Source organism: Catharus ustulatus, chromosome 3 (assembly GCF_009819885.2).
Source record: "Catharus ustulatus isolate bCatUst1 chromosome 3, bCatUst1.pri.v2, whole genome shotgun sequence".
In the NCBI taxonomy this organism is placed as follows: Eukaryota; Metazoa; Chordata; class Aves; order Passeriformes; family Turdidae; genus Catharus; species Catharus ustulatus.
The window spans coordinates 28,240,730-28,267,699 of NC_046223.1; the positions used below are offsets into that span (position 1 = coordinate 28,240,730).

Consider the following 26,970-nt stretch of genomic DNA (forward strand, 5'->3'; position numbering starts at 1 on the left):
GCACTAAATATAGCCTAAACTAAAACGTATATAGAAATATACACAGTAATTTCAAGGGATCAAAGAAAGCTATGACAAAATAGTCTTGCAAGTCCTCTTCCTGCTGGGTATAAATGATAGAAATTCTGTTGGTTCCCCCGCCATATGTCGACGGGCAACACATATGTCACACATGACAGCTGCACTCTCTCAGCCAGAAGTGCTGATGAGCAAGGACTGATCTACTCCCAATAAACTAGCTAGAAGTAGCAACACTGGCAAATGAGAAGGAAATCAATTAAGAGCACATATTTTGTGTTTGTCCCTCTTGAAGCCAATTAGTTCCATACTATTCTTCAGTTACAATATGCACTGATATGAGATATGCAATTTCCACTAGCTATAACGAATAGTTACGCTTATTTTTTACCTTCATGGGAGGTACAGGAAGCAAGAGACAACCAGGCTCAGATTCCACTACCACTACATTACCATTACATTACTGCCATTTGCATTTCATCATCTTAACTTCATTCCCATAAGACCATTTACATCTTGCAGGATGTTCTTCTCCAAATCCCTCCATTTCCTGCCCTCCCTCTCCTCATCACAAAAATAGCAGTCACAGTGCCAACATACAGCTTCTGGTATGTGGCAGTTTTCGCTCTCTGCCAAGATATTCCACACATTTAATTCTGAGGTGAAAGTACTTTCCTAAGATTTCACTTCTATTCAGTCTTTGTAAATGACCCTCAAGCACAACAGTTCCTCTCATGACATTATTTCCACATACCTCATTGTGAGTCACATGCAAAAAATTCCCTGCTTGACCACAAATATAGGCAGTCTTTCCTTGAAATATGACTGTCATTGAGATATGAGAATGCAAAACTCCAGCTTAGCTGATTGCATACTGAAAGCACTTTTCATTTAGCAACATACAAGTTTAGTAGGATAAATGGATCTGTAAGATAAGGAGAAAATAACACTGATTAACTTTTCTGAGCTGCTGGTTTCCTGATTACTGCTTAAAAGCCACATCTCAACAATTAAAAGCCTGAACCCACCTAGATTAAAAAAAACCTACAGAAGTCATGGGAATCCTCAGTTTACTAAATGTTTTGTTGTTTCTTCTGGAGAACAAGAGAGGGAGACAAAACAAAAATTTCTAATATTATCAACTGGTCTACTGTGTAGAACATGTCTTAGTGTTTTTCCATTCTAGAAGTTGAATAAGGTAAAAGGCTCTAACTAGTGAAACAAGGGGCAAGGTAATAAATTTCAAATGCGTGTCAGCTCCTAGTCATGGACAGAGAACATGTGAGATGAGATCTGAGTGCTTTACCCTGAACTTCTGGTTAGATTTAAAATTCTCAGTGAGATGATTCATCCTGATCTGGACATGGCCACCAGTCCTCTCTCACTTTCAAAGCATGGAGAATCTCTTAGGGTTCTTGACAGAACTAAAACATACTCACAGGCGGCCTGACAATTATAGAAACTGCGTGAAGCCCAACAGGCTTCATTAAAAGCAGCAATCCCCATTGTGGAAGCTCACACAGAAGCAATACTCCTGCACTGGTCCCTCTCAGACTGAAGAATCTGTTATTTCCAAGTTGCAGAATTTTGCTATTGCCAGCTTGCAGAAGCTGTAGGAAAGACTGTGGTGCAATACATAAACTTCTTAAGATTTGCCGTTCAACTCCAGGTGTCTACAAATGGTCTTCAGTTGCTGTTATGAATTACTTCCATCCATCTGAAAAAATACCCAACCAAAATTCTAATGTGGATTAGATGGTTAGCTCCTAGAAATACCTGTCAGTAAGCAGTGATCTCCAACAGCTTCCTGGCAGGAGGTACCTGTAGCCAGCACAGAGTTACAACATCCACCAGAGGGACCATTTAGAGGCTCAAGTGGAAACAGGCAATTGAAGTTCTCTATAAACTAGTCACTGAGGTTTGCTGCAAGAAATACAGACACATCATTTACTTGTGAAGCTTTATAGAGTATGGATTCAAAAGGATTTTTCAAAATGAAACACTTCTAAACAGTTACAGCTTCTACATGCCCATGAGGCGGGTGAGGAAACGTTTGGGCCAGTAAACAGAGGTGTTCTCAAACCTTTAGGTGGTCTCTAACGGGAAGGAGTGGAATTACTGACTTGCCCAACCTTTACTTAGCCCTGAAGACACACAAACTCCCTCACAGCTCTTTCTGAAACCTTCAACAAAAGGGAGACATAGAGTAACATGGACTGGAATTACCAACTAGTTCCTTTCACTGTCTTACAGGATTGATAGTGTTGAAGCTGGATGTCCTTAAGCAGAGCTAAGTAGATAGATAAACTACCCCCAGGAAGTCTAGAAAAGCAAGGTGCTATTCAGGCTGAACTGAGAACTCACTCAGCACTCACTTGACAGTGGGTAAAGCTCCTTATAGAAAGCTCTGAAATTAGGCAAATATGATTCATGTTTGGTTTCTAGCTTCCAGGCATAGAGTTTCTAAGTGTATTTGTTGTTAAATAAATACAGACACCAAGTTCAAGACGCACTGCCACAAAGCTGTTAGATTATTTGTTCTCCTGAATTATGCATTACTTTCCCATGGTATGCAGTTTTTCTAACACAAGTACCTCACAAAGCCCAAATTCCAGCATGTCTATATGCCATATGGACCAGCTTCTCCAAACGTCTGCTCCTCATGGAAATTCTATTTGTTTTCCTATTGATTTTATTATGTTTAACAGCATACTAAATCATTCCTGAGGTTGACAAGTTTCTGGAAAATTGATATATGCTGTCTAAAACTGCCTGAGGCAGGAATAAAACCAAAACAAATGGCTTCTTTTAAACTCTTGTTTTGCATTACCACAGCCAGGCATACAAGTGCCATCTTGCTTAGTAGAAGAATTCTTCTCCTTTGTGTAATATCTGAAGCACAGGAAATCTTTAGAAGCTCTTCTTATGAGTCTGCATATCAGGGGAGGGTGATTGCAAAATACCAGACTACTTGAGTGAAGGTGGGACTAAAAAGGGAGATTGTCATCTAAGATCAATGGGCTGGATTTTCTCTCTGGGGAGAGGTAGAACTACACTACAAGGTGTGTTGATGCCTTGGAATCTACAGCTTAAGGCAAAAGTAGAATTTTTAGTGAGACTCAAAGACTTGTATGTAATTCTTCTTAGAAATTGTACTTTGAAGCAATTAACTAAGATCAGGAGGAAGCAGGGGTTTGTTTGTTTGTTTAAAATTTTGAAGGCATCACCATTAAGCAGTACTGAATTTGTTCCAAAGATTGGACAGCATTTCAAATGGGAAAAAGCATCCATCCAGAAAAAAACAAAAAAAAAAATCTTGGTTCAGAAACTAAAGGGGGAGATGAATTACAGAAAACAGTTTTGATGCTTTGATGTCAGAAATCTGAACACCACAAGAATTCAAGATGAAAACTGAGAATTAAGTTAAGAAGAAATAATTTTTAAATCTCTAAAGATCTGACAAAACCTGAGAAGTTCGTATGTATGCATATTTATCCTTGTTAGACTCTCACTGGGTTGTTTTAACTGCTATGTTCTGGCAAAGAATAAAAGAAATTGCAGTGGAAAAATATTTTTGTGGGAAGTAGTTAAGGCACTGCACTAGCTGACAAATAATGGGATTACATTTGCAGAACTGCAGACATTTAAGACATATGACATGAAGTCATATATTTCCCATTTTGGTATGGTTAAAAAAATTGAAAGAGATAGACATGATATTCTCCTACAGTCCCTATGATGACACAGGATAAGCTGCTGAGTTCCACTACTGAGAAAGCAAACTACTTATGAGTATGTACACTGAATTGTGGGCCAGTCCTCTGAGTAGGCAAAATGCCGCTTGTGAATTAACAGTGAGCGAAACAGTCGCAAGATATCTTGCATTTAGAGAATATCCTGATAATCCAAGAGACATACACACAAAAAAGATGCTGCAGTCCTCACAATATTACAGATTAAAAAAACAAATTTCAATAAAAACAAAATACCACAGAAAGAGAAAATACTCTTTATATAATTCACTAAATTGTGCTTCAGGAAATCAAGTTTATCTCCTCCTTAGAGAAGGCCAAGCAAATCCAGTTAATTTCTTAAGTGCCTAGCTACTGCAGAGGTCATATATAAAGTTTAACACAAATCATTTTACTGATGGACATACTGCTGTAAGTCAATGTATCACCTCCAGAAAAAAAACCCAATAAATTCAACTTCTTTGCTTTGCACCTCTGCATCTAAGACAGTAACATGGTATTACTAATTTCTAATTTCATAACAACAAAATCTCCTAGCAGAAGTACAACAGGAAAATTTCAAAAGGCCTGCAAGCATGATTCCAAGTTATGCTGACTTTAACGTAATAGAAAATGGCTGTTTTTCCTTCAGTGGACAAATGCAGTGAAGCTAGTAAGATCTGTCTTCTGTTTTTCCATCTGCTAAATTATTCTTTAATCTCCAAAATACATTGTATACAGCTGGCTCATCATTTTGAAAACTAAAGCACAGAGCTGGGACATTAAACCATGCTACATAGACCCTGTTCCAGCAGCTACTTGGACATTTGTAGTTAGAAAACTTGTCATGGAAGATGTTTGACACTTGCTGTAGTACATTTGGGCTCATCTGTTGCAGACCAGAGCTTCTGCCAACTTGCAGGCAAGTTTGATGACTGCAAAGGAATAAATGCCCAACACATCAAAAACTCCCTGGAAAGACTACATATATGCATATATAGATATATATATATAGATATATATACATATCTGCTGTTGCTGGAAACTAATCTTCCAGTGTACCCGTCCTTTGCAAACTTGGCTCAAGAGGTAAATCCTTTGAAACATCACCAAAACACTGCAAAACCAAGAAGTCCCTAGTTAGAAAAAACCTTCCTGTGCTAGGCACTCCTAGGAGGAAACCGTGAGCATTCAAAATGTTAGCGATTAAGCACGTGTTGGAAAGAAAGACAACTAGGACTGTTAAATCACTTGTAGAACCAGTACACTGAAAAAAGATGGATAGAAATGTTTTTATTTTGCAGAAGTACAGAACAACACAAATGTCTTTTGATACCTTTGAGCAAAGTTCCTTAAACTGCAGGGTATGTCCAACAGTGTTAAGCCATGACAACTGAACAAGCAAAAATAATACAGGTAAACAGACCTCCTAATAACGTTGGTCAAATAAATTAAAGACAACTATTTCTGAACCACCAACAGTTTTAGCAGATGCTTTTTCCTCAGTCTACTTTTGATTACCACTTAACTTAAAAAGATCACTTTTTTTCCTACCACTAGGAGCCTTCTTTTAGACTGTCAACCAGAGAACAGGCAAACTGAAAGTCTTTTTGTTGGGAGGGGAGCTATAGATGTGTCCGCTCCTTCAGTACTAACTGAAGATTAAGACAGCAAATCTTGCACAGACAGCAGAAAAGAGATCTGTCTGACAGCCCAATGGAACTTCATTTGCACTGCAGACAAAATAACAAGGTTGCCTGGAGGTAATCCAAAAAACTGTTCCAAAAATTATCAACAGAAAGGATTCAAAAAATGTGGTAAAACTGAAAACTGTAAAAGTAAAAAATAAAAAAAATAGGTGCTGAATGTTTCAAAATGTGCTCATCTTCAACATTCATTAAATGCCTGAGTCTCCATAACCTTGTTGACATTACTTATCCTTTAAAGTCAAGGCTCAATTACTGAAACTCCTCTCATAAAACACGAATAAGATCCAATGTTATCCTCAATCGAGGAATATCAACATTAAGTACTTTAACTTCCACTCTTTCTCCAGGACCTAGGCCCAGGCTTCTTCTCTTTTTCACTTTAGAGAGTTTTGCTTCTGTTATGTTTCGCACTGGAATCAAACCTGCTTTTCCTACACCAATATCAACAAAAACTCCAAATGGCGTTGCATTTTCAACTTTTCCAGTCAAAATAGCACCAGCACTTAAGTCTTCAAAGCAGACTATGCTTCTCTTGAAGTCAGGTTTATCAAAATCTGTTAAAGGAAACAAGAAACACAAATAAGATTCTGGAGAAAGAGGGTTTCTAAGAGTTGTTTCCAAATTATAGTTTCTAATTAATAAGTCATCCCAAATATTGCTTTCTGTACATTTTTAAATAAAGACCCATCTGTGACAAACAACTTGTTTCTTGTATTTTGTGAATCACTTTAAAAGACTTAGATTATTGAGGTAGTAATTATAGTGAATTTTGCGTTATGAAACTATCTTAAGGGGATCAGAAGCTTGTATAGTAGGCAGTGACTGAGAGATTCTTTACATCTTCTTGGATCTAAGGTGAAAATAGTTGAGATTACTCGAGTTGCATCAATTTTACATGAAATTCAACTACTGTAGAAATTTTTACACATTCACAGGAAGATGAACACAGTTTCATCACATACCAAAAGAAAACTCAGCAATGCACTGTTCTTAGGCTTGCTGTTCATCTGCACCATGACATCATACGAGCTTTATCATAGTGCTGCTTTGCACCAACAACTTGAAAAACACACAAACACGATCATAAGCAGGGATTATACTGGGATTTTAAAACTCTTATTTCACTACCATTCTCTGATTCTGCAGAAAACCCTTCTGAAACATCTCAACAGCTTCTCTTTCAATTATTTCCTATCGTTTGACCTTTCCAAGATATAATAAGGATTGAGATTTTCCACAAGGAGCATCACCAAACCAGAATTGCAATAACTTTTCTGTTTGTTTTTGAGAAATAAAATTCAGCCTGAACAAATTTATAGCTAAAATGCACTGGAATTGAATTAGTCTGTGAATCTGTATTGGCTTTGCATGGCAATGTTTTGATAGGTGTGTATGTGGGTTACTGCGAGTGGTGGCTTCTGCAGCTTTGCCTGTGTCCAATAGATTCACTGCTGTCCAAGGTCAAGCCCATTAACAATGGTGGTAAGTGCTCCTGGGATAAAATATTTTGAAAAGAAAAAACAACTCTGTGCAACAGCAGCTGCAGCCCAGGAGAGAGAGGTGAGCATGTGTGACAGAAACAGCTCTGCAGACACCCAGGGGAAGGAGGAGGAAGAGCTCAGATGACAGAGCTGAGGTTCCCCTGCAGCTCATGGAGGGCACCAGAACAGGTGGATTCCCCAAAGAAGGCTGTGACCCTGTGGGAAGCCCACATTGGAGCGGGTTTTCTGGCAGGACTTGTGACCTCATTAGGGAACAGTGAAAGTCTGTTTCTAAAGGACTTCACTCCATGGAAGGGCTGCATGTTGGAGCAGTTCATTAAGAACTGCAGCCCATGGGAAGAACTCATGTTGGAGAAATCCACACAGCTACATAAGGCTACTAGGTTGCCTTCTCCAGCCACAGAATCTGTCTAAAGTAATACTGAATGTCCTAGATCAGCAAAATATATGTATTTCCACTGTAGATTCTCTCTTTTGCTTTTATGTCTCCCTATGTTAATAGCATATTCTGCTGTAATTTAGATGTGAGATCACCAGAACAAATTGAGACATAGAAAATGCATATTTTCAAGATCACTAGAGGGAAATATTTAAAAAAATAAGCATGGAAACCATTAATGAACTAAAAAAGGGGGACAGAAATGTTGGTTTTTCAAGCATACATTTATTACTTGTCATTACAAGCCTCCATTTTTGCTGTCTACCTTTATCTCCTGCTGTTGTAAGAGAATCTAGCTGTTTCATTATGCAACAGCATCCCCATGTTTTACTTCATCTTTCTTTTCCTCTACCTCAAACTGTTCAATGCCACTGCAATCAGTAGAGAGTCATCATATTGACATTATTTCATTTGTTAACAGCCATACAACTCCCCTTCCTATGGATGAAAATGCCATGATTTAAGACAGGAGTCGCACTCCTTACCTATGAAACTGAAGAGCGACATCTGACTATGACATAGCCTTTACCTTGACTGAGAAAAGAAATGTAGTTGCATGTCCATGAAAACCTACTACTGATTTTTGAAGAAGAAAACGTGCTGTTTTAAAACTGCTATGCAGAACAAGCAAACTGAGATTACAACCTTCCAAACTGAGGTTTACCTGTTCGGATGTCATAGCCTTCAGGCTGAGTGAGACCATCAATGATCAGCTGCAGCGTGTGCACAGTGGTATTGAGCCTTTTGGCTGTGCCTTCCAGTCCTTCCTTCTGAATTACCACATTCACTTTTTGCTGCATATCTGATTTTCCTATGTCATTTGCATTTCCTCCAATTAGAGATAAAAACCTACGAATTTCAAACAAAGATAGAAAGATTTGTAACATCCTTTAGTGGAAACTGAACCTTTGTTCTATTATTTTGTGATTGATGCATGAACAAAACTTCTGATTAAGTATATAAACAGTTTTTCAAGTGTATGTCCTCTCAACTCATCACAGATCTGACACATAAATGGAAACTCAGAGCCCATCCCTATATGTGTATCTTCTGGAACAGATCACAAATCTAGAAGTAAAATAATAAAATGAAATTAAAATCTCTTCTCAAACCAATTATTTCATTTCACAATAGAACTGAATTTCCTTATTACTGAAAGATGTCTTTTACCATGAAAGCTCCCTGGAAATCAGTGAGAGTTCTATAACAATGTTATTGTAATTGTCACTCTCATTCAGAGTAGAATAAATGGCAATTTAGTAAAGCAACAATGAATACTCAAAATACTAAATTAATATGAAGAATCTTTAACCCAACTTAAGAAAAACTTTGCATAAAATACTTCTCTTGTCTGTGAACTTCATGATTAAGAACAATTAGTTTTTCAGACACTAGGTAATCATTAAGTCAAAGTAGTCACACAACACAAACATCCTTAACTTTCCTTATTGTCACATACATACACACATTGCAGACTGAGACAAATTTGGACTGGTACCTAAAAAGCTGAAAAGAAATAGAAATAATTATATAAATTATTCTAAATAATTATGTCCTGACATGTGATCTCCACCATGACCTGCAACTCACTATGAATAAGCCTCATCTACCCTGCTTTATCATGCCCCTTATTGTTGGCAGGAAGCACATTTTTTTTTTGCATGCTCTCCACCACAGCAGGCAGGTAGAATTACTGTTCCTTTCCTCCAGAGTCTGAATAAACATTCCTTCCAAATTCCTAAAAGAGATTCCTCTTTCCTCTCCTTATCCTGCTTCACAACAGGTGCAAACTACAAGTCTCAAAAGAAGAGCTGACCAGCAGGTTCATGCCCTGAACTTGGTGGGAGACATTCCAGCTCTATAAGAAAGCAAAAGCTCCTGGTACTCGACCTCCTTTCCCCCACCAAAATACACACTGTGCTTTTATCAAAACCTGAGGCTGGTATTTTTTTGTCAGGAGACCCAGAGGGTTTTTTGCTTTAGTTTGTTGTTTCTGCTTTGTAACTCAGAAGAACCAAATGAGATTATTTTGGATGGTGAGCAATAGAAAGTTCTATGGATTGAAATACAAAACTAAATTATTTTGGACAAAATATAAATTGAAGAGCCATAATTAAAGCAATATTTGACTTTCAGTAAATCAAAATTCTTCTGTGAGCATAAGGACAAAGCTTCACTGAAAAATGTCCATTAATTTTGCTAAAGGAAGACATCTGTTACAACTGTCAGAACTTCCTCTTTACTGAATTCAAGTACAAACTTAGTGACTTAAGTGTACTGGCAGCTCTAACACAGAGATTTGCACTTAGAAGTGATAAATATAATTTTCACTAATATTTTTAGTGCATACACATCTTTCATGTGGCAATGTATGATGAAAATTAATAAGGACTCAGTGGATGGTGGTGTTTTCCATATTTACAGAATTTTGCTATGACTACATATTGACTTTTGACACCACTTTTTGAAGTACTTTAAGGTGGTTTGGAAGCAAAGCACATAGCAAAACAGATGCAAAATGTTTCATATTTTATATTATTTTATAAAGAATATAAATTATAATAATAATTTTATAATATTTTATCAGTGCTTTTTTTTTTCTGTAAACTAACCACTCCTGTATAACCACACAATTTCTGTAAACCTCACCACTATGATTTGAGCATTTTGTCTAATAACAGGTATGAAAAATATCATATGTTCTGTGAAACAAAACCATCTTCTTTTGCAAAGGAGTCCCCAAAGTAGTTGCAGTGATAATGATGAAAATGAGCCCGGGCCCAGGTGAAGTGCTCCTCCCCATACTGCTGGGGGCTGCTAACACTGGACAATGCCCCACCAGAGCACTAGTGACAGGCAGCAGCTGCCCCAGCTTTGACTGACATGCCAGATGTAACATGACAAACCCGACCAGCCTCATGACTCAACCTTCTAAATAATGTATGCTTTGCCACCACCCACATAAACAAGTTTGCTGACATTCACATACTTGGTTTTATTTCACTTCAAATTGAAACTCAGCTTGAGTACGTCCAAGTAACGTTTTCTCACCATTAGGATTTTGCAGAAGCACATTGACTTTGTGAATTGATCACGGGGTGGGTTTCACTAGTAAGTGCAACAACACAAAACAGCCACCAAGGTATATCAAAAAAAGCCCTGTGACATACAGAGATGTCACATGTGTGGATAATGCAATAGAATGAACAGTGTTACGTGCACAAGGCTGGAAAGAAAACCAGTCTGAAACAGGACACAATCCAAGTGCCTGAGCCTTCAAGCACAATTCATGAAAGGTGTTCAACTCCCTGCAGCCACCTCCCTCTGGACATCCCAAAGCATTTATCTGAAATTAAAAAGGATTCCTCATCTAGGCAAGGATGGTAAGTTTGTATCCCATGTTACCAATTGCAATTGTGTAAACAACTTATTAATGTGGTAACTGCTCACAGTGAAATTTTGGCTCCAGCTGAAGATGATGCCCAAACATGTGTCCTAGGTAAGTAAATGAGAAGTCCCACCGACTTCTACAGAATTCTAACATTCTAAAAATCAGACATTTTGTTAAGAATATTTCAAAATTATGGGTTATATATCACAGGCTAAACAGAGCATTTGAATGAAGCCCAGCATGCACATACACTGAGAAGAAATACTCTATAAGAAACAGTATTATTTCTATTGTTATTATAGAATAGGTTTTGGCAGAATCTATGTATTAAAGTATTTCCAAACTAAAGTAACTTCTTAGTGATTGCAGATGCAGTTAGTTCTAGAAATATTGTTTCAACTAATTATATATTTAATGTATTATTTTTACTCGAATATAGCCTGAGGGCACTTGACTAAAAAAAAAAAAAAATCAATATAAAGCACAACTCGCTGACTGAACAGTGGTGCATATATTGATAATTTCTATTTTAAAATGTCATTGCTAAGAACCAAGTTAATTTTCTCCTTACTAAAAAAAGCAAACCAACAACTCCCTTCAAGAATTATTTTAAAGACAGAAAAAAACTCCCAGATACAGTTGGCAGTAACACTCGGATATGGCTATAGGGGAAAAAAAGAGGTTTCCCTTAATTTAAATATTTTGATCTTAATGTTAAACTATCTCATTGCAATCCTTAAAATATCTCGTTCATACAATTTGTAAACAGCAGCTCCAGCTGCACAACATAATATCAATGGTCTGTGCAAAAACGAAAGTCCTTAAAGTATTTTCCTGCCTACACATACGAAATAAATAATACGATGCAGTAGCTCAAGTATTATGTTTATCTACTAGAAAGACAATACCTAAAGAAAAGTTAACAGAAATGGGGAAGATGAGACTTTTTTTCCTGAAGTGAGGTCATTCTTACAAGATATATTATCCTTACTTCCTCAAATGCTGAATATGTGAATGAACTTTCTGCTCAAGGTGCATCAACTTAGATAAAAGCTGCCAGAGTCTTAGGAAGAACAGGATGAAATTCAAATAGTTTAGAACTTTGAGTTTTATGGGTTTGAGATTGAGAGAATACTCAGAAACCTCTGCAATCACCTTTGTTTTAAAAGCAATCTTCGCAGTCTTACAGGACCTGTAGAGAACAGTCATGGATAAATGACTGATGTTTTTATTTAATACATAATTTCATCCATCTTATCCAGATAAAGAAAGAAAGAAAAGTAGCATAAATGTAACAAATAAGCACATCATGTTCACTTAACATACACATCTGCACAAAATTATAGCACAGCCCTTGCAATGCTTAAAAAATAAATTTCACTGGAATGCAAAATATAGTCAGAAATGAGTAAAAATTTTACCAAGTGAAGCCTACAGTAAATTGTTAAGAAGTTATGCTAACCACCCCCCAAAAAGCTTCTTATAACGAGCAGGAGTTCTAAAGCTTTGCAAGGTTTTAGTCACAGTCATCTCTGTTTTGTGTAATCATTTCCAGTAACATGACTTAAGAGCTGGGAGTACTGGATTCATTACATTAAAGCAACATGATATGCCATTACATCTTGTCACAGTGCACACATGAGTTAATGGTAAAGCAACATAATCACTCTGAAAACAAAACAAGTCTGCATTAACTTGCACTTTGTTAGGTAAAACGTACATTTATGACAGTAACAAGCTTAAATTATGCAGACATTTATGTTTTAGTAATGTTCTGAAGTGCAAAAGCAGTATTTGTATAATGCAGATGTTGGTGTTCCCACCAGTGATACGGATCCTCAATTTTTGATTACCAAGGAAAACTACGTGCCAAACAGTATTTGTGCATTACTTTCTGTAATTAATTGCTGGAGACAGAGAGCTAAAGATTCAAATATATCTAAAACTACTTATGTGGTTTAGCCAAAGCTGTCTAACCAATACGTTTTCCTTCGAATGCATAAATTATTAATAATGTAGATTATTTGACTGCATGCAGAAAGCACTCAGTTTGTGACATTTTGAACTTATAAATTTTAAGAAACAATGAGTTTCTAAATGAGAAAAGAAATTCAGAGACAGCTCCACTGCAGCATAGCCACTTTGCTTCCATACCATTAGGCACGCTGCTGTTGGCTGCTCTCATGACTACTGATATATCACGTAACTGGAGTGCAACCCGAGATAAAAAATAGTGAAACATGATTAGTTATCCACAAAGAACTAGTATGCTACACTTAAAGGAGAAAATTTCATTAAAAAAGTCTTGTGGAGGTTTTTGCCCAATACTTTTTTCTAAATGCAACTAGTGGAAAGTTAGGGAAGTTCCAAAAATTTCAACAAATTAAAAATACCATTTGATTTATGGGTCTAGTGTTTATAGCATAAATGAAGCATATTTCTCTATTATTTCCAAGTTCTTCTAATCATTCTTGTTAACTATATTTTACAACACATTAAAGTTTTAAAATGTCTTTATTGGATGGCAATTGGCAGCAAAAGCTTTTTCTGTTCATCTGTTTACTGACAAGATAACTTTCAAAAACACGGCCTCTAAAAATCCAGCTAAGTCACAGTAAAACCTGTAAATGAATTTGCCTTCTAAAGTGATGAATACGAACAGTTATTTATAATACCTAATGGTCACAATTCCGCAAGTGTTCTCTTTAATCAGGACTGGACATTGGCTATTGGAAATAATCATAAAGGTTCATTAATTGAGTTTAACTTTTTAAAGTTTCTTTTAAAAAGCCCCAAAATGTAATACTTTTTAAAGTATTAGTCTGCACATCAAATAACTTGAATACCCACACGTGTGTAAATGCAAGTACAGCCTCATTCAAGTGGATAAAAGATATTTCTGCTATCTTTTTAAGGAGAGGTCTTCTACCACAGTAACTCCTATCCCCCTGTAAAAATATTCACATGTAGACTGCATTATTAAATAGAACACAACAACTAGTTTTTATTGCTCAAATACCATAGTAAGTAATAATTCCTGTCTTGATTTCTACTCCCCTTAAGCATTGCCTCAGTTGTTTGGTGACAACTAGGGGATCTGGACAGAGGCAAGCCAGCCTGCCAGTGAGCTGGAAATGGTATCAAAGGACAAGCTTCCAGCTGCACAAAGGGCAGGAGACAAAAATCTTTCTTTTGGTGCCTCATCAACAGTTCTTCTTCTGCAGTTTCTTAGGGGCCAGTACTTGCCTTCAAAGTCAGCAAATGCATCTTATCAGCACAGCAGATGAGATACTATGGATCAGCTGCTACACCCACCCATGCAGACTACACAGAACACCAGAGGTATTTGAACTAAGACTGACTGGCCTATAATGGAATATAAACTGTTATCAACACAAATGTCTTGCTGAAACAAGTGCCAGATCCAAGTGTTTCATTTCAGTGAAACAAAAGCCCATGAACGTGTGCTTCCTGAATTCCCTTGGGACTTTGAATTCCTGCTGAAGATACCAAGCAGCATTATCAATACACAGAGAATGGCAAGACATGAATCTTCACTACAAGTGACTCTGCCCAGTATGACAAAAACTTCTCTAAAGGCATAACCAACCACAGTGAGCAGGACTGGTCTCTACCAGGCAAGGTCTTAAACCTGGTTAGTCAAGGAAGATCCCTACCTCTATTATTCTAAGTTACAGTTTTAGATCTTTTACATTGGCAAAAATTTGTATTTCTAGGTCAGGCTAAAATACAACTGTCTGCCAGATGCTGCAATCTGTGAGCAACAAATACACATTCTGAGTGCCAACCTTTTACAAAAAGCATTTTAATGAGTTTTAACTAAAAAAGTCAGCAAATATTAAAATTCAGTTACATGAAACCAACTGCACCCAGCAGACTGACAAAACAAAGAAAAAACACTGCATTTTCTTTCCAATATTATGGTTTATAAGTATAACGTGGTAGTAACTTCTGGGGACTTCCTAAATGTTTCTTTGGTTTTCCTACCAATTCTTTAACAATACATACCAAGAAATTGGATATGCTCTACATATTGTATTAATTGTATGTAGAAGATTCTGCCACAATAAACTGGTTTTCACAAATAGACTTTTCAAAAATTTAAAGCCTGGTTCTGCTTTGCAGGGAAACAGGCTGTCTATAAAGTTTTGAGGTTTTTATTTAGCTTTTTGGAAATTCCGATTCATAATATTTAGAGGTGTTCATAAGCTTGATCACGGCACATGACAAAGCCAAGCTTTGACAGTGTGGAAACCATGAACAAAAATGCTTTGGTCTTCTGCAGAGCGTGTTAAATCACTAGTAGGATATTTTCCAATTATTTTACAGAAATTGTACAGATTTTAAGTTAAGATGCTTAAATGCCATAAATCAATCATACCAGCACCATTTGTACCACTGCAGTAAAGATTACATCAGTGTTTCCATTATAAAAACCCTATTTTTCTAAATCGGTCCTAAAAATTGGCTCCAGCCTGAAGTTTGGCAACCAAAGTCACCACTTGGGAGTAATTATTTTAACCATATTTTTCTTTAATGGATTGGCTTTTCAAGTTACAAAATAGCCCTAAAAAAGAAAATTAGTGGTTTCAAATTTTGGTAAATTTCTATCCCTCAAAAACATTGTTTTAAAACCTGATAATTTTGCATGTCATAAATCAGCAATGTAGACTGCTGCCTTTGAGTAATTTGGCTATAGGCAGTGGATAAAAATCACCATCTTATTTCATTTAAAAATAAATGTAATTTTCCATGAAAACTTTTAATCCAATAAAACTTTCAGAAACTAATTTCTCATAGCAAGATGTGGTAGGCATTGCATGAAGAAGTCTTTATGATTCACTCATGTAGCAGCCATTCTGTACATTTTAATTTTCGTGGTAAGAGGTATGTAATACTGGATTTTTGATCAAATCTGGTCATATTCAAGACAATTCTGCCCTTTGGCAGCACAGATCCACCTGTGAACTTGACACACTCCCTGACAAAGTTCAGTGTAAGCACAGAAAAAGAAGAAATACTCTGATAGCAGTAGAGCCACAGAACTCATTAAGATGTATTATTTTAAAAACTTTATTATTAAATACCAATTCTAACCTACATCTAACAGTTTTAATTTTTCTCATGTATTTTATTTTACGTTATAAGAATCATCAATTAAGTTTTAACCTAGTTTAATTCTAGCATTGTAGAAAAACATTCAGATATTGGCTAACTTCCATAAGAAACCTCCAACCAACACCACGAACATTATTTGATCTTCAGGCTCTCAAAAGCTTTCTCATGAATGTAGGCTCCGCAAAAGGGAATTATGAATCCAGCCCCATCCACTGCCTGTCAGCAAAACTCGCCAACAGCCCTGATAAGCTTTGGACTGAATCGTCCATGTAGTTGGAATTCCTAGTAAATTTTTTTCTTAATTCATACTCAGGCAGGAAAAAAGGTTTGGAAAGCTGTTTTCATAAGTTCTGAGAAACTTAGCAGCTCGCATGCTTTTTTTGAAAAGACTTTTTAAATATATAATCATTGCTAAATTATAGCATTAGCTGCTTGAGGGGAAAATGTCTGGTTTATATTTAGCCTTTATGTCATCAGTGTCAATTTTTAATACTACACATCTTGGCTTTTGTCAGTTTGCTGCAGAGCTGTATTTTCTTTTCTCAAAACAGCTATTTGGCATGAAAAAACAAAGATATTTGTCCCCATCCCCACACCATTTTGTGATCGAGTTGCTGCACAGTTGTACAATATATACCACAAAAATTATCACCTTCGTATTTAACATGCCTTCAAGGAAACAAAAGAAAAATACAATACTGTTGTCCATAAAGTACATTCACAGGAATCACTTGGGAAACTATTTTACCCTCATCTACTATGTGTAGAGGTATTATAAATGTAAAAAGACAACAGAGAAAGTCAAAAGTATGCAGAAAAGACTGATACAGTTAGTTACAGAGAGATTATTAATTTTGGTGTTTCATTAGCAGATACTGTAATTGTTGTTTCATATTTGCTTACTTATATTCTTTTGCATTAAAAAAAACCCAATAAAACTCAACAACAAAATCCTGTATGGTACAATATCTATGACATGCACATACACCTAAATACTTCATATGAAAAAATCTGTCTAGAACGACAAAGTGTTTGGTGAGAAACAGAGAACAGAAAATGGCACTGCTGGAAATCTGCCATAAAATACTTACATTATCCAAAGACAGATGATGAGATAGATTAACACTGGTCTTCAGCTATGTAACACTTCTGCATGGACTTAGAAGCAATCAAAATCTGAGTCTGAAGCTGTGCAGGTTTTAGGACTCAGCAAGGCACCTTCCAAGCCTTGTTGGCTGTGCAATAGGTGCCAGACCCCTCACTGAAACATGCATAAGCCTGGGGCTCAAACCAATGTCTTGGTTGAGATAGAAAAATTGTGCTCAGTAATATTTTTTTCTGTTTTTTGTTAAATAATGCTAGTGGTGGGTTCTCAGTCAAATTTCAAATCACAATTATATGATCTGTAATACCTACTAAAATTATACAATTTCATCTGTATGTGAATATCTGTTCTACCCTATGCAATAATAACCCCACTCACCACTTCAGATATAACAGTCACCTGTGCTGCTTTTGAAACAATGTCACAATTCTTTATTCTGACCACTTTTGTGCAAATATTTTATGAAGGGAAACTACCATAGTATTCCACCATTAACTGCATATACTTCTCTGCTCTCTAAAGCAATCTGTCCACATCAGGCTTTAAGCAAGGCTGGTAGCACTGTGACCCCTTTACTAATGACATTATTAGTGTATTATATAGTGGAAAGCTGAAAACTAAAATCTGTGTACTTGAAATTTAAATTGACTGGAATTCAATATTGAAAATCAAAATTATTTTTGAATAATCAAGTCATTTTTGTTTTTCACATTGACTCATATTGAAAAATCACCAGTTAGAGTGACCAAGCCACTCCTCCTATAAACAACCTACCAAATGTAAGATCATTAAAATCAGGACCTTGACTGATGTTTTTTCCCCACAGCTACACAAGGCAGGGACTTTGCAACAAATGCTGATGTGTAAGAAAAAAAAGGGAAATGGACATGGAAAATGAGAAACCAAGGTTATCTACACAGTGCACAACTGCTATAGACTCTACCAGGAAATTGCACAGTGGGTCGTAGAATTGGACACAAAGAAGAATGAACTGTGGCAGGGAGAGGATGGAAACAAAAGTGCACTGCATGCTTAACAGAAGGAAAGCATGGAGACCTATGGACAGCGAAGGGAAGGTGTCCTAAAAATGCAATGTCCTGTATGACCTTTTTAAGCAAGAAAGAAAAGCTTTGTAAAATCAGAAATTCTGTATCTCTCTTTGAGGTTTAAAGATGATTTTGTTTATAATACAGGAAGCACTAGTTTGTTTGTCCAGGCATAATATTCTCAACAGAGATCATAAGAATCTTAAAGCAACTGGCTACTGGTGAAATTAGCTCCAGTACTTTTTAAGAAAAGAACCTGTTCAGTAAAAATCAGTTGAAAAATAAATGTGTCCATTTATGGTAGGAGATAATGTTTTCTGAAGAGGAAAAGGAAAGTCCAGTTTCAACCAGGCTACTGATAGAAAAGATCACAGTTTACAGTAGTATTTCACAGGCACACATGGATTTCTAATTACTTTTTTCTGATATACAAAAAAAACATTCTCTTCTTTTAACCACTTAGTAAAACAATCATACTATTCGTGCATTTAGGAACTCATATATACATCTTAATTAGATCTTGCAGTATCAAAATTTAATTTTAAAGCCCTATACTAATGACATGCTCACATATATCCCAAGCATACCTTCTTGAAGAAAGGGGTGAAAGCTTCAAAGCAATATAAATATTCCTGTCTCAAAATGAGCAGGCTGTAGTCAGAAAAATCAGTACAATATTTTAAAAATTGATGTCAGTGGTTCCAAAGCTTTCCCATCACTTACCTCATTGCAATGTTGTAAGACTCGGGATGAATACAAGTTTGGTCCAAAGGATTGGGCTGTTGTGAGGCACATGATGTTAGTTTACTCTTCTTTTTAGCCAGTGTACCTGCTTTAGTCAAAAGTGCACGACTTCCAAGTTCATTTTTCTTATTACTGCCAGAAATAAAAAATGGACATGTCATTCTCAATGAAGATGATCCTGGCCCAGTGTCCACACACAAAAGCAAAGCATTTTTTCCCCTGACGTTTCGTTCAAACAAAAGAATTTATCAGGACACATTAAAGGCATCAAATGGCTCCTACTGCAAATGCTCCTTTCATAGCCCTTTGTTTTTTTTCCTAAATCACAAGTGGTTCCTGCTTTTGGAAGACAAAAGAGAACACATGGAAGGACCTGAAACTAGCACTGGCATTTTGGGCTCTACTCATCAACTGTTGGCAGAAATAGAAACATATTCTCCTCTTTCCATACTGATTTTTAAAATAACCACTATTTGTTAAATTTCAAGTAAAAAGCACAAAAATTCTTTCATACAGCAACCTAAAGTCATCAAAATCATTAGAAAGGATAAAAATGAGACTCAAAGTTCATTTCAAAAGCCTCTGGTTATGTCACCTGGACCCATAAGAAGTGCTGTGGAGGCAGCGGTATTAGAGCTTTACTTTGGCCTCAAAACCCATTTCTCAGATTAGACAGTGTTCCCAAATTTTATGGAATCTGACTAACATCAGAATCATGTTCCACGAAGGCTAAAAAACAATGTTCACATTTCACCAGTGAACATTCAGGGAGGGGGGAAAAAAAAGCCATTAGCCTTTTTTTCATGGGTTGTATTGGCGCATAAACTAGAGAAACTAGAACAGATCTGTACAAGGTAAGACCTATCAATCATAGAGAGCTTTGGAAGGAATTTCTTTGGTCTTCTGGTGCTTACAGCGAGCACCACTTGGCCTGCAGCCTATGCCTCTCTGCCAGATGGGCAACCAATCTGTATACCTTCCCCCCGGGCAGAAAGCCAGTCCCCATGTGCCCACGTCCTGCCTGGAAGTTACGCGTGTGCTGCTCGGCCAGCAGCAACTGGGAAAACAGTCTTGCTTCTGAGCACTGCGTTGGCTGAAAAATAGCATGTGCTTCCCAGGAAAATACTTTTTTTTGAGAAGAGCCACTGGCAAAAGTGTGGGGATGGTGCTACTGCCATGCCCTTTCTTAGTTCTTTATTTTGGAAAGAGAAATGAGAAAAGACAGGAGAAGAGACATTGTGCTAGAAAGGGCATTTCCAGCCGCAGAAAGGTCAAGAGGAGCTCTACGAATGGCTGAAAGAGTAGAAGACTTGGTACAGAATCAGGGAATGAGATGACAGGGAAGAGGATGACGCACTGTTGACACACTGGACTTGGGAAAAGGCCTCACATATTTCAGACAGAAGACAGTCACACCACACTTGCTAGGCACAGGAGTATAACATACACACAGATTGATCTAGGCAGCTACTCAACTTCCTCTCTCCAGGTAATGAAACTGAAACTCCAAAAATCTGCACCAGTTTACTACCATTAAGTTCTGCAGAACAACCTTTACCATATTAAATTAATTTATTTACAGATCTCTCTATTATGCCTGAAAAACAAGACTAAACTTTTAATTAAACTTACATAATTATCAAAATCTGACTTCAAGGACTAGCAAGCCATGACTATTCAGAGGAAGAACTATCTTCAACCATGGACTTTAACAAGTTAATTTGTTATCTTTCAGAGCACAATGGCGTAAGATTCCGGGAGTCTCAAGCATGGATACAAAGCAGAAAAGGGGAAAGTCTTCTCATTTTATTTCAGATAATTTAGTCAGAACAAGTAAAATCTCTATTACCTGCAAAAAGTCTTTATATATTCTTGATTGAATCTGATGAAGCCAGCACATTGTTGGAAGGTTTTGGGACCCAAACCTTTAACTTCTTTGAGCTGTTCTCGGTTTATAAATGGTCCGTTCTTCTCTCGCCATTCAATTATATTTTTAGCCCTGTTAACATTCAGTCCTGCAATGTGTCTAAGAAAAAAATTACAAAATACTTTTATTACTATTGAACAGTCATTACTGCAAGTGCTACTCACTACAAGGATACACATTCCTATGGAAAATGTGGTTTACAAAACTTGAAGAAATTAGCAAATAGACTCCCAGACCAAAGGTAGTGTCTGAAAAAGGATCCCTTCCCTAAGTTCTGTGGAAAGGAATCCACTCAAGTCGAGAAAACTTAGAGCAGCAATCCTCTTCTGTACATGCCTAACTAGTAAGCCAGGGACATGTAATTTATGACCTGTTGGCTATTTCCGTAATGCCAATTCAATTTGTCATGTCTTATGGCCTGCCCCCAGCTGCCCTCTTCAGGAAACAGTGTGGGAGGAGGGTTCAGAACAGATAAATTAGTCCTGTAAGAACAGTCCCCTCTCAGCTCTTCCAATGGCTCTGAAACACCTTGCCCCAACATGAAGGGCTCACGTCTGCTACCCAGAAGGAGAGTGGCTGGGAGCAGCTTGCCTTCCTCAAACAATTTAAGTGATCCTTTCTCTGAGCTCCTCTTGAAATAAAAAGCAGCTGGGAACAGGCTGAATGACTGGTTCTGAGCGTAACTTGGACCTGGCCAAGAACTTACCTGTGAAGAGCAACAGCAGTTAGTCAGGTTCCTTCAGGAAGCAGTAGGTTTGCTGCACATTTTCTGTACATACATGTGAGTAAAACTTTCTGTGTGTGGAGTATGTTAATCATAAAAAGAGAGAAAAGAGCTCTTGGGGGAGTTACTCATGGCACTAGTGAAGGAAATGTCACCCACTATGATGGCTATGATGCCACTGCTTTATGTCAGCAGTAGCAGTGAATGAAATGGCACTGTTTGTGGAATGGCATGAACTGATTCTAGAAAAACACCACCAGCAAGCCCAGCAAGAGTCATAAAATCTCAGGGAAAAAAGAAAAAAAGAAATCTTTCCATTATTCTCATTCTCAAGAGAAAGTTAAAAAAATAGTCCAAAGTTGGTGAAAGGTCAGAATTAAATTAGAGGGACACACCTTTAACCAGAGACAGAATATTAATCATTAGGAATGGAATTTTCTTTAAAAAATTCTGAGAAACATTGGGAAATCTACTTTATTTACACTGACAGAGGAACATTACAGAGTTGACAGAATTTTCCACTGATGATCTCAAGTCTTTCAAGCACAATACTCAGTAGTAATACAAATACTGTAGCACTGTCATACCCTCCCTGTGTACTATGTGTCAGGAAGTGTATTTTGATGCATCAAAAACCACAAACAGAAAGCTCTGCTCAGGCTGCAATCTAGCTAGGGTGTCAATCTCATACACTGGATGTCTGAAGGAAACTTAATGCATCCACATGGAACAACAGACCTGAACAATTGTAAACCAGGTTAATTAAACCACACAAAATACACAATGTGGTTACCACACGGAAATCCCACATTCAGTTTTGTGAAGGCACAGTAGCATCTCAGGCAGATGCTTCCTGCTGAAATGGACAATTACAGCTGTTCCTTCCACCTCAGTTTATTCTACGATTCTATTCTGTTGACTCTATGAATGAAAGTGTCATTTGTCATTTAGGTACCTTGCCTTCTACTTGCTTTCTTCCTAAAAGCTGATCTAAATCAGACAGAAGAAATGAGATGCTGACTAGGGGCTGGATACGCAGAGAAAAACATCAAAGTGGAAAACCAAAAAGAATAGAAAGAGAGCCTCTGCCAAAATATGAAAAGATGATTTTAAGATTCTAAGGGGCTAAAAAATTACAACACAGAGCTAGCAAGAATGCATTTTTCCTAACTTTCATACCAAATATAATTTTCATTACTGATTATGGACAGTAATATTATGGAAGAACATGGACAGAACGTTATGGATATTCTTTTCCTTCCCCTCCTACTATGGAAAAGGACAGCAGCACTTTTGCTCTTCTGAGAGTCTGTCACCTAAACAATACTGAATTCTACACACTCAAGACAGAATGAGCTTTTAGTTTCCAACCACGAAAAATAAAGTCCGGAACATTCTTCAAGTAAAAATGGCATAACTATTTAACAGAAAACAAATGGCAAAAAGGGGGATAAATTTTTCAAGTTTCCCCTTAAATCTTTCCCTTTCTTCTTTCCTCACCCAAGTTTTACAACCTGTTCCACTTAGAAGTACCAATAAAAATACCTTCTAAGAGACAAAGTACATTTGAAAATACCTTTTTCCATGTAAAAATACATATTACTTATATCACATTTTTCTAAAATTGCAGTGTTGGCTCAAAATTTTTAAATATCTGTTTTTCTCTGAAGAATAGTTTTACTCTGGAGAATCACACATATCCTTAAAACCCAACTCTTAATGATTCGGTGAAATACTGTCTTACTGTGTCATTTTTATGTAATTGGAAGTTTTACACAAGAACCATTTGCTCCAGCTGAGCTTGAGTCAGATGGCAGACTAAACAGAGACTCTGTGATCCAGAGCCATATAATTACTGGAATAGGAAAATGTTTCACTCACCTTAATAGTATTTCTGAGCAGATGTTAATATCAACTCCTACAAAGCTGACACACTCTTCAACCACGCTGTCCAGAGTTGCTTTGAGCAAAGTCTGTGATACATCATGCTGAGAAACAAAAATGGAGATATCTGGTTACTGAAGTAATGAAGTGTACATAAACAGGAACTGCATATAGCACTAACATCAATAAAATAGCTGCTGGAACTTAACAATATCTTATGTGAGGGTACCAGTTAAAAATATGAACTGTAGAACATATTTTTTTAAATGTCCCAAATATCTCTTTGAAACATCTTTGTCATGATGCAGATCTCTAGAATAAAGACACACTTCATTTCCCAGTATTGTTTTTTAATAACTATTTTCCTGCACCTTGTAAAAACAAAACTTTATTAAAAACATGATTACTCAAAAAGAGTAATGTTTCTAGTCATCCACCATGTCTTGCCTTTAATCAGACATTTATTTACCTATAACATCAATTTATTAAAAATAAAGTAGATAAGAGATCACAAATGCTGTACTTTTGCACTAGTACACACAGATATTTGCAAAATATTCCAATTTATGAACATCACACTACAATAAAGTTATTATTTACTAAAAGAAAAAGCCATGTACTGTATGAAGGTGGGCAATACATAAGGTACTTATCAACCCCATGTTGAAACAAAATGTTTCAAATTTTGAACAGATATTTCTGGGAAGATTGGCAGGCCCTCGACCAAAGCACCACTAATGGAAATGTTCACAGCGTTTCCTCCTTTTCCCCCTAAAAGGAAAATCAGTCACACTTGTCAAAGGTAAAAGTTCTGAAGCTCTAAGATTTCTTTTCTTCCCAAATGTAGGCATACTTCAGTCTGTAACTTCGAGTTCCCCACACAAGCCCATCAGTGCTTAGAAGTCTGACCTGGAGGGAGAAGCCTCTCTAAATGCAGGAGCTAATTCAATCACTATGTTGGCTTAGCTTCAGGGCTCTTCTGCATCACTCATGTAAATCTGGGTTGATCTGTTGTGGTTTCATGATGCATTCATTTAGGACATCAAGCTGGATCCAAGCCAAGGCACCAAACACTTCATCCATTACTTTGTTTTACTGTTCTAAGCCATTCAGATCTTTTATAGATTTCACGGTTAAATTTAACATGCCAATAGCATCAATCCCAATCTACTAACACTAGTAGTTCATTAAGCAGTGGTTAATAACTGAGGCAGTCGTAAAACTTCAGGCAACGCATTTCATAGCTCCCTATTTCAGGTGATGGTAATGGGATGCAATTTCATGATGTGCTATATAATAAAGTTACTTAGAAACACAAAGCTCGCATTTCGCCAGTATTACTCTTCCTGTATTAATTTTCCATGCAAAACACCATGTAGATGCGTAAGTACTGGCATTTGCACACATCCTTGGTCTCACAACCACAAAGCTTGCTTGTACACTTGGCAGATCAAACATCAGTTTCTACTTACTAATATGTTGCTACTGATGCCTTAAGTTTTAGCTTTCATATTTTTCAGATTCTGTATTGCATTAGCATATAACTCTAAACTTCATATAAAGCATTAGCAAGTTCTCTTCACAGTTAGAAAAACAATCCTTTTCCAGTGAGAACCAAGGACACTGTTGCAGCTTCAGCCTCCAAAAGTATAAACAACAGCAAATTGAGGAGAGCAAACTGGGAGGACGGGACTTCATAACCCGAAGCTGTAATTGCACAATTAACCCCAGTATGCAAAGGGACCAAACCTTATAAAAGTGTGGAAACTCATGACCTGGCATCTATCTCAGCTGTAGCTAGCCATGGCTCTTGTACTGCCCAAGGTGTAGCCTTTGAAAGCCTTTTAATAAACAAAAACTTAAGGCATCACTACCGCAACATAATAGCTTCTTTTTGAATAAAGACACAACAAAAAAACCATACCCTTAAAAGAAGTTTTATGTTTCCTATGTTTCATTTTTCTGACTTACTGAAGATGTAGCTTCTCTTAATAAGGAATATATTCTCTCCTCCTCCTGGCATCAGCCACACAATATACTTGAACTAGAGGCTTCCAGCTCACACATACACTCATGCATGGATGCATTTATATAACAGCACAAGAATCAAAATAAAATGTTCAGAAACAACACCCACATCTCTTCTTTGCCAGGTACAGCTGCCAAATACCGGGCTAGGTTTTTCATTAAACATTTTATTTGAGGTTCACTGGAAGATAAAAATTCTAATTTATAAAAAAAGTTCATTGTGATGAAGGAAGGCATAAGGAGAAAAAAAATGCAGAGGACAATTTCCTTTTGCTTCTAGGAAGGTTGCTGACTCCAAAGTATTTGCAAGTTGATTATGATGCAGTTTCACAAGTTAGATTAACAAATTCTATTAACTATAGTTGTTCTTGGCCTCCTCTAAAAAATATCTTGCTCTAGACAACTGCTCTGAACACAGAGTCTGTGGCAAAGAGAAGTGTAGACTGCTGCTTCCCCAAGTTTCAGATCCATTCCTTAAGAAGATGATGATTCTCCACAATGCCTTATAGCATAGCGTGTAGCAAAGAAGGAAATCCATTAATGTGGTCTAACCTTTTTAAGGAGTTCTTTGGAAGAGACTTGATTCAACAGAAGGTTTATTTCCAGCCTGCAGAAAGTGCACCTAGATAGTAATTCAGTCCACTATGTTCCTCGAAAATCAAGGAAAGGGTCAGTCACAATCAAAAGATAAGCATTCTGAAATATTTCTGCTAAGGGAAGAAAAGCCAGTGCTCACCAGAATCTCATTTTCACCATTAACATTTATCTAAAGACCTGAGTTTTTGATTCCAATAGTTTGTGTAAAATTCATGAGATACATTTTGAAAAAACTGTAGTACTTAACTGTCTCTTTTTCTCTTGCCAAGAAGACAAAAAGTTCTCAGGTCTCACAAAGATGATTTGCATCTTAACTTTATTTCTGTTTGACAGTCATCATTAAAAAAAACCAAAACAAGACATGCACAAGTTGTTTTTTGTTGTTCCAACACGAAAGAGTCATGTGACTTGGAATGGACATCACAGCACGTATGTGAAGGCACAGATAAAGTGAACGAGCAGATGTGACAGAACAGGATAAGCACAGAACAATCCCTAAGCTACCTGTACCTCACTGAAGTAAGCCACATTGAATGATGTTAAGTTGTAAAAGCCAGGAAAACCTTCCAGATGGCAAACCTGCCTCCCAAGATGCAGCTGCTGATCAAAGCTTCCTTTGGCTATAATGAAAACATTTTTACACCCCCTCTTTACACTAAAATAAGGCACAGAGAAGCGTTACACATTTAGTTTCTAAAAGTAGTTAAAAACATTATTATCTCAATATCATTGCCAAGACTTCCTACTGCCCAAAGGCCACATTTCAGAAAGGTTTAAAGTACAGTGCATTTTCCACTCTTCCAACAGTTTCACTGATCTTCTCAAATATCAGAGGTTAGATGATGCTATATAGTTCTGTGTGCTATTTATATGCAGTGGGGTGGTATCAAATGAGTCAGACACTAGAAGCACACATATACCCTGCTCCTCACTCCCTAAAACAGGTTTGTAAAGACAGAAATGATGAGCTGTTGCATTAAGTGCAT

At 36.9% G+C, this 26,970-nt stretch overlaps 1 protein-coding gene across 4 annotated transcripts in view; it reads right to left on the reverse strand.

The window, feature by feature from the left end:
• Window positions 1-5,022: 5,022 nt before the first annotated feature.
• Window positions 5,023-26,970, reverse strand: part of SRBD1 (S1 RNA binding domain 1) — a 125,417-nt gene continuing 103,469 nt past the window's right edge. For all 4 annotated transcript variants that reach the window (XM_033056719.1, XM_033056720.1, XM_033056718.1 and 1 more), the window contains exons 19-23: window positions 23,357-23,463; window positions 20,674-20,850; window positions 18,804-18,956; window positions 8,064-8,248; window positions 5,023-6,012 (exon numbers count right to left, since the gene is read on the reverse strand). In XM_033056719.1, coding sequence (XP_032912610.1) covers window positions 5,723-6,012; window positions 8,064-8,248; window positions 18,804-18,956; window positions 20,674-20,850; window positions 23,357-23,463 — 912 coding nt within the window. In that variant the 3' untranslated portion in view covers window positions 5,023-5,722. The remainder of the gene's footprint in view (window positions 6,013-8,063; window positions 8,249-18,803; window positions 18,957-20,673; window positions 20,851-23,356; window positions 23,464-26,970) is intronic.